General features: G+C 40.8%; 1 protein-coding gene across 1 annotated transcript; it reads left to right on the top strand.

The window, feature by feature from the left end:
• The first annotated feature begins 5,221 nt into the window (after positions 1–5,221).
• LOC134660872 (protein OPI10 homolog) lies at positions 5,222–8,255 on the top strand. The gene is made up of 4 exons (XM_063516716.1): positions 5,222–5,333; positions 5,741–5,993; positions 6,892–7,001; positions 8,050–8,255. The coding sequence occupies exons 1-4, from the start codon at positions 5,295–5,297 to the stop codon at positions 8,251–8,253; spliced, it is 606 nt and encodes a 201-aa protein (XP_063372786.1). The 5' UTR covers positions 5,222–5,294; the 3' UTR covers positions 8,254–8,255.
• The last annotated feature ends 879 nt before the right edge of the window (positions 8,256–9,134 follow it).

Raw genomic sequence — 9,134 nt, 5'->3', positions numbered from 1 at the left:
ATTGTTACCGATCACTAATTATCACAAGGGATTAAACAGCGAACTTACAGTTACACCCTTCACACCCTTGTAAATAAAACAAGTTAATATTAAATGTAAGGCCCAGGCTACACTTGTAAGTTTTACTTACGTAAGTAGAGACACAGCTATACTACAGAATGCGAGACATATGCAAGATGAATATCGTTATCTCATTCTAACAAATAGCTTTGTCCCTACTTACTTACGTAAGTAAAACTTACAAGTGCATCTCGGACCTAACGTAAAAGTTTACGCAATTCCGTCGGAAAGTATTTACACCGAGTTGCTTACAAAATTACGAAACCAGCCCACGCGCTAAAAATTAACACCTAAAATTTCCACGGCCCATCTGATCGAGTTGATCAATTTAATTTGATCGGTTGCTATGAGCGCAAATAGGTATTTGGACATATACCTACCTTCGCTTCGCCCAGTTAGCAGTGATAGCCAAATATGTAAAGCATGCAATTACCTCGGCCTTGCGAAAGAGTGAGTGGTCCGACGATTCTGTAGTTGTATTATATAAATTTATAAATGATTTAGCATAATCTATTTAGTGGCGCTTGTTTTCTGTTTACTTAGCTCATCAATAATTCAAAAGAGTAGGTACAGACTTTTCAGACAAACACAGTGTTGTAGGTATCTGTAAGATGTGGGTAGTACCCTCTGTTCAGACTCCTGAAGCTAGTCTACAATTGCTGTGAAACGATGATTGTTTGCCTTTCAACATTCAACAGGCGCTTACAGCACCGATATTAATAATTTTGTATACCTACCCGTCCCTTGCACTTTTTCACATAGAACATGTAAGACGTTCATCGTCAATTAAATAGTTTTTAAATATAATTTTGGGTTTTAATGAGTAAATTAAGGCTCCGTAATGTACACTACGATACATTAATTGGTGGCCCATGGGGGGAACCTACGAAAATCAAGAAAAATCAAGAAAGAAAGTGCGATAGTACAAAGGCGCGTATGCAGCAAGGGCGCGTATGCAGTAACTAGAAGATTCCTGTCCCTGGGAGAAGATACGAGCAGAAGAGTAAATCTTGGCTGGATTGTGGAGTGCAGTGCAGTGCAACGTCGAAAGTTCACCCTGCGCGTCGAAGCAGTTGCCAGAGCTAAGTGCCCTTCCTTTGTCCTTCCAAAGTCCAAATGTTTTATCTAATAGTCAAAATTGTAAACAATTTTCTTTTAGATACTCTGTAATGTTCTTACTCCGCTCAGAACATACACAAGGACATACTAACGCCATCTATGACTAATTATGAGAAGCCGATAGACATTAGGGTACATCCCTAAGATGAGGTTTTGCGATGATGAAGTTGAGGGTGGCGGGAGAAAACGGGCCGACCCGAGACAAAAAATAAACGCGGAGAGAGGAGACGCTGCAGGCGTTTGTCACTGCAATGGCAGACGTATAAATTAATACTGCGAGATATTTTACGGTCATTGTGTGCGTGTAACTCCGAAACAGATATATGTGAAGTTTGTTGGTGTGTACCAGTCACGGGGTAAGTGTTTTAAGTTGATTGTTCTAGTCGGGACTTTGTGCGCTTGCTTTAATTGTGATCAACTTATTTTTGAAAACACCGGGTAAATTACATTCGGCCCTTTTGTCCGCAGCATATGGGAACGCCCTTTTTGATGTACGGAATTGGGACATGCAAAGTGCTTCAATTGGTTTTCCTGCACAGTAATACATATTAAAGTGTACCAAAGTGACTCCATTCGTTCATTATTCTCGTTTGACGTTGTTTGACGTAAATACGTTACGTTTAGTGCCATCGGACTATATTTTTTAACAGTGTTGGTACTTATGTTTGCAAATTTGACACTTAATGCTTACGACATTAAGCTCTTTTCTGTACGAAACATTTATCTTGACTCAAAATTTACGTAAGCGTTTTTATCATCAATGCAAATGGTGCGAAACGTCATTGGGATCCACATTTGTCTTGGAGGATACAACTAAACGGAGTAGCCATTAACAGGCTTTCCCCTCTGTCGAAAATAGGCGGCCAACGGTCATACACAATGTATGGACTGACGTTTATCTGACATGGCTATTTTTACGTTACGCATACATTTGACGTTCCCCTCCCCCGCAAAAATCGGCAGACTGTTTTGTACAGAAAATTACAGACATGGCGTCTCCGTTTGATTATATCCTCCAAGACATTTGTTGACGTTTTTGTTCTGCTTTGTGTGTCTATTTCTTTTATATTAAGTCAGTGCATGCAAATAAAAAAAATATTAGTTATTGCAAGTTGTGGTAATTCGCTGAAGGATACGGGTGCATATTTCGCCGCACTACGTATCGCCAGCCTGGCCCAGCGGTACGAGTATCGTTGCTAGAGAGCGGTGCAACTGGTGCAAGACGTTGCAAGATCGATCCCCGGCAGGACCTAATTCCTTACTTTTTGTTTTATTTTATTTTTTTTGTTTATTGTTTGATTTTTTGATATTGTTTATTTCCTTTGCCTGTTTATTTTTTAGATTTATTTTCCGTTCGGTATAAATTTGTTTTATGCATTATTTTTAAGTTTTCTAAATCCGGCCCAACTTTAATCTTGGTTTGTTTGTTGCTTTCCGTTGGCCTTTGTTTACTTAGTTTTAATTTTGTGTAAAATCACTTATTATCTAAACTTCAATTATATATGTTACTTACAACGCTGTCAATAGTTTCCTTGGTATACACTGCACGAACCCTGATCATTACATTTGGCGCCTGGCAGCGGGTACTAAGCACTATTTGGCAGTTGTTGGCAGTTGTATGGAAATTTAATTACATGTTAAGTTTGTAGCTAATTTTTGTTCTCGTTATTTCTGCAAATTAGTTTAAGATCATGGATGTGAACCATTTACATAAGGATGAGCTGGAATTTGAGTTAGCTTGCCGGGGAGTATCTGATTGTCAGACTGTGGCGGCTATGAGGAAATTTTTGCGGGCGATGTTAAAGCGGGAAGCTTCGGGGGAGTCCTCAATTTCGTTCAAGGTCCCTATTGCGTGCATTGAAAATCAGGGTAATGAAATATTAGGTTGTAGAAGCAAATTGGCCACGTTGGTCACTTTGATTGGGGAGGCGTCACTCAGTCCAGACTGGTCTTTAATCAGACGGATACACTCCCGGTTGACACACCTAGCGAATCGGACTAAGCTAATTATGCCCAAGGAGCAAGACGACATTGAGAGGCATTCTGCGCTGATCAGGGAGATAGGAGAAGCGAGATCAGCTCTAGACAAGTTGGGTGAAGAGACCAGCGATGATGAGGATAGCATCTCCGAACATGACAGAGCTGCGTTACATAAGTCCTTAGGTGATGAGGCGGTTAAGATATTAGGTCATTTGAATATGGATAAGGACACAGTTAGGGACACACCGAAGCAGGAACAGAGCCAGCCGAGAGGGAAAGGTGCGTCGACATCTGCAGGTGTGGAGCTTCAGGACAAGCCTCAACCGGGTCGATCAGAGTGCCCCGAGGGGAATGACGGCCACAGAGACCCCCAGGGTAACGAACGAGGCCCGGTCCTCAAGCCTGCCTTGCGATCCCCCTTGTTGCAGCGGTCATCCACGATGGATCATGATTTCCAGAGACGGAAATTGATTCCCATCAAGGATTGGGGGGTTAAGTTTAGTGGGAGAGGGTCGGTTAGCATCAACGCATTTCTTGAGAGGGTTGATGAGCTCAAGGATGCACGTAATGCCGGTAATGACGATTTGTTCCGCTACGCTATAGACTTCTTCGAGGAGGAAGCCCTCATATGGTTTAGAGCTAACAAGAATTCTGTAACGACATGGACGGAGTTGGTGAAACTTTTGATGGATACCTTTCAAAAACCGAACTATCAGGACGAACTTCTGGAGGAGATCAAGCGGAGGACCCAGAGTAGGCAGGAAAGCGTCATCATTTACATATCTACCATGCAAAACATGTTTAATCGCTTGCCTGAACCACTTACAGAGCTGCAAAAATTGGTCATATTGAGGAAAAATGTACAACCTTATTTCCAGAAGGAAATATGCCGGAATTCCTTCAATACGGTAGCAGAGTTGACAGCCGTTCTAAAAGTGGTCGAGCGTACTAAATTGACTTGCGAAAAATTCAAAGAACCAACACAAGACACACACACGGAAGTGCGAGCTATTTGAGCACGCGATGTTTATTTCAAGTAGGAGAGGAGCAGAGTGATCAGCTCATCAAAACTATAATACAAAAAGATTTCTATGTTGATGACCTGATCACTGGAGCCAATAGTGAAAACGAATTAAAATATATACAAAAATCAGTTTCTGAGGCACTAAAGACAGGATGTTTTAATTTAAGAAAATACAAAAGTAACTTATCGTCTCTGTTTGAAGATGCTAACATAAATACACAAGAGAATTTAATCATTAGTGAATCATTATATTTGAATAAATCAGTTGTTGTCAAGGACTCGCGGTGTTTCATTGAATACTACATGGTGGCAGCGGTGTAGTGCTTTTGTCTTGGTATATAGATTCGTAAAGTGTGTCTGAAGTCACCAAAGACGCCTGTTTTTTATAGTTACGAACGTTTTACTTTGTGCGGTGTTGCGTAAGTGTGAAATTTATTCACTATAATGGAGCACGCGAGACACCGACACCGACCGTACCTACGCTGTATAAAGTAGAAGCGGCACATGGTATGGCTAGACCATGGCTAGAGAGCAAAAAATAGCGTAAGGTGTTGGTACGGTGTCAGCCGGTGGTGGTGAAAGAAAAGTGGTTACTCAATTAGGTATCGCGCTCGACGTGGCAATCAATGTTAGCGCCTAATAGAGCGCTTAGCACACTAGATACGATTAGTACGTTAGCACGTCGTTCAACGTCGTTCCGATGTTTGAGCGGAATCGTGCGAATCGCATCTGTGCTAACCGCCTAGTTGGCCTAGTAGCTCCACTTTGCAGGCTAATTGCGGCTGCAATGAAATGTCACTGGTATAAAGACGGTTCTAGCGCATTTTTACCTAAACTTTATAATTATAAATATTTTAAATACTTAAAAATAAAAATTAATAAATTTAGAATCCCAATTGATTCTAAAGTTATTAATTTTTAACGTATTTACGTATGATTGTTTAAAAAAGTTTATCTAGAAACAAAACGCAATTTCTAGAATTTTGACAGTAGCCCCAGTGTGGCCCTTCCCTAAAATATTGTATACAGTATACACCGAGTTCTAGAAAGTACAAGAAAGATAAGTTTATTTTTCGCCGAAACATAACCTAAATCAAGTTATATTATTACAATGGCAAATGTGTTTGGATTAATAGTGTCTGGCCGTTTGGTAAGTAAATAATACGTTATGCATTCTGAAAATGCGACTGCATACAAAGCTGACAGTCATATTCTCTAAATGTTCATTGATCTTATGCTCATTGAAGTTTTAGAGATATTTTAAAGCTTTTAGTTTCTAAATACTCCAATAAACAGTTAAGTTGATCAGTGAACAAGTGGCTTCTGAGGTTCTTTATTTAAATTTATAGTTTTATTTTGTTGTCACTAGGATAGTGTACGGCTAAGTTAACTATGCACTGACTTGAACACCTATTACCAAGTGAGGCAGTGTCATTATAAACATCACATCACATCATTAATGATGACATACCACACTTTGTCACAGCAAATCCCATGCAGACTTAGTTTGGTCCAACTCTAGTATAATATTCATAATGGCACCTAAATAATTTCCAGGTCCAAACAGACTTTACTCCAGTATCCGACACGCAGTTCCTCATCACAATACCCGAGGCGGACTCCATAAACTACCTAGTTGTGTTCCTCACCGGCATGACTCCTCTGCCTGAAGGCGCCTGTGGCATGGTCTACTGGAGCTGGCCGGACCCCTCGGCGCCCCCCAACTGGCAGCTGCTAGGACACATATCCAACTCCAAGCCGTCGGCAATATTTAAGATTTCTAATTTGAAGAAGTTGCATGAACTCTCTAGTAAGTATAGAATGGCTTCAATGATCGGTATATTCCCATTTGTCCCCGCCTCACGTGACTGCCGTCGACATGAGGCGAGGACAATCGGAATACACCCATTAGCTGTACAAGTAGTAGTAAAAAAACATCATTTTCGAAGGAATGAAGTTAACCCATTGACCGCCACAGTCGGCTGTGGCCGTCACCGAAGTCTTGCCACGGACGCCAACGACAGCTACAGCCGACAACTTCGCCAATGTAAATGGGATTTACGCGGGACTCCGTAAAGTTCAATTTCGCTTAAATAATTGCGATCGCCTGGCGTCGGGAGCACGGCATATTCCGGCCGTCTGGCGGTCAAAAGGTTAATCGATTCATTGCGTGTTCCATTTTAGAAAAGCTTTGGTTGTGTCGGCGAATATGATGCCATAGAATATGATGGCACGCCTATCGTGTCATACGCCATACGTTCAAACATTGATGACACGCCTGTTGTGCCATCCACACCGAAACAGTTAATATTGAATGTGCCAACTATTGGGTTGGGACACTAAGGATTTCTCATAAATATTTAGCCACATGGACACATAGGCTCAAAACTAATATGGCAGCCTAAAAGCCTTTATGGAAGTAGCAACATGTTCACGAATTTGTTGTTTTATCTACACCATTTAATCTAAATTTAGCAGCTATGTTATTTCATGAATTCCGTAGTAATTTAAATTGCATTTTTTAATTTTATGGCATGTTAATTATAAGATGTAATATTCCCATATTGGGATAACCTTCTGGAATTTAGGAAGGATTTAAATCTTCTCGGGCAGAGGTGTAGAGCCGGTGCAGTTTTATTTGGGTTTCATAAGCGCATTGTAATATGCCTACTTGAAAAATAAACTTAATCTTAAATCATGTTCCTCAGGTGATAACCAGTTCGGCACGGCGTTCGGCGCGCCCAAGATTTGCCACAACGCGCAGATAGGTGTCGCCATCGAGCCGGAAACCAATGTGTCGCTGCTAGCTTCCTCTGTTGTAAGTACATTCGTCTTTTTCATTTTTTAGGGTTCCGTAGCCAAATGGCAAAAAACGGAACCCTTATAGATTCGTCATGTCTGTCTGTCTGTCTGTCCGTGTATGTCACAGTCACTTTTCTCCGAAACTATAAGAACTATACTGTTGAAACTTGGTAAGTAGATGTACTCTGTGAACCGCATTAAGATTTTCACACAAAAATAGAAAAAAAACAATAAATTTTTGGGGTTCCCTATACTTAGAACTGAAACCCAAATTTTTTTTTTTCATCAAACCTATACGTGTGGGGTATCTATGGATAGGTCTTCAAAAATGATATTGAGGTTTCTAATATCATTTTTTTCTAAACTGAATAGTTTGCGCGAGAGACACTTCCAAAGTGGTAAAATGTGTGTCCCCCCCCCTGTAACTTCTAAAATAACAGAATGATAAAACAAAAAAAATATATGATGTACATTACCGTGTAAACTTCCACCGAAAATTGGTTTGAACGAGATTTAGTAAGTAGTTTTTTTTTAATACGTCATAAATCGCCTAAATACGGAACCCTTCATGGGCGAGTCAGACTCGCACTTGGCCGCTTTTTTTTCTTACTATAGTAACCGCACCAATAGGCGGGTTCATACAGAACGAGCCGCCTCGCGAGGAAATTGCCTCGAAAAACGTGCATCGGCCCCATTGCCTCGGACGAGGCACGTCTCCACCGAACGTGCTGCTTAACGCGGCAATTTCCTCGCAAATTTGAAGTATTTTTTAAATTTCATTGATAGAGCCTGTATAATTTCTACCGCTTTGCGCGTTAAAAGTTGAAAGTCCTATTCGTCTTATATTTTCGACGTGTTTCAACATAATTAACAAATTAAAACGTGTTTTTTCTTCAGTCATGGGCAGTATGGCACCATTTATTTTAAAACAAAAAGAAATTAATGAAACGTCAAACTTAAGCAGCTCTTGTTTTACATGATTTATGGTATACGTCTTATACACTCCATTATAGGGTTTACTATAAGCTAACTTTCACTGACATGCGGCCCGTTTTATTTCCCAGGCACTCAGCACGCAGAACTCTTACGTAACCTTCGCCCAGAAGATGCTCGAGAACCTGATAAACTTCGTGGGCTCGTTCGCCGTGACCCAGGAGCAGATGAGCCCCACCCCGGGCGTGTCGTACGTCCCGCTGAGCACGCTGCAGACCTGGTACCAGAACTTCGAGAGGCGGCTCCAGCAGAACCCTAACTTTTGGAAGAACTAGTCCTCCTGTACGGATATGATGGGCGTTTTGTCTACGTGACAGCGTGACAAAACGGTGTCCGTCACCGTCACTTTCTATCCCGTGGAGTTAAAGAGTGACAGTTATTTTATCACGTGGATAAAGCGATCCATAACACGCCTGCTGGTAATTAAGCTGCGTCTCTAGTAAGTAGTACACGTAAAATATATTTAGATAAGCGATTATAAGGGACAGCAACTAGTTGCACCAACCACAATGGGGTTGGCCGGTCGAAGTATTTTACAGATGGCGGCAGCTTAGGTTTTATCTGTCAATGCTGCGAATAGTGTCTCTTTAGTTTCATGGCTTGGATGCTTGAATAAAACAAAACAAGAGACTGGGTAAAAACTGTGCTAGCGCCATCTATAAAAACTCGTTGCCAACCCTTTGCCGGACTGATCAACAGCAATAAGAATTGAATTATTAATTTTCCCATATAATACAATTGAGTGAATGTTTTTAACAATGATTTCAATATTTTGCCATGTTAACCTTGTAATAACTTTTAATATTTCATGTCTTATTGATAGGGGTTGCGATCCTAGGTCTGGTTCGTACCTGGTCCAGCGTATATCGTTGGCTATTCAGCGCGGGAACGCCGCTGGTATTTTGGGGACATTTGTGCCGGGTACTTACCGGATTAGGATATAGGTTTATGGCTTATTATTATGTATTTTGTAATGACCAATTTCCTTTATATTTTGACGATGCGTGTTGCGGATGACATATGTGACAAAATGCATTTTAATTTGACGAAGCCTGAGGTGAATGAGCTTTCTGTATGATGACGAAGCCTGCGCATTGATTATTTTCATTTAATTTTAATTTCTTTTTGGTCTTGGTAATTCATCGAATAATGATTA

Source organism: Cydia amplana, chromosome Z (assembly GCF_948474715.1).
Source record: "Cydia amplana chromosome Z, ilCydAmpl1.1, whole genome shotgun sequence".
NCBI lineage: Eukaryota > Metazoa > Arthropoda > Insecta > Lepidoptera > Tortricidae > Cydia > Cydia amplana.
This window is presented reverse-complemented; position numbering and strand designations above follow the sequence as displayed.

Coding starts and splice junctions, on each gene's coding strand:
- LOC134660872 (XM_063516716.1), top strand. CDS start 5,295: ATGGCAAATGTGTTTGGATTAATAGTGTCTGGCCGTTTG. Junction 5,994..6,891: donor GAAGTTGCATGAACTCTCTA/GTAAGTATAGAA, acceptor CATGTTCCTCAG/GTGATAACCAGTTCGGCACG. Junction 7,002..8,049: donor CGCTGCTAGCTTCCTCTGTT/GTAAGTACATTC, acceptor TTTATTTCCCAG/GCACTCAGCACGCAGAACTC.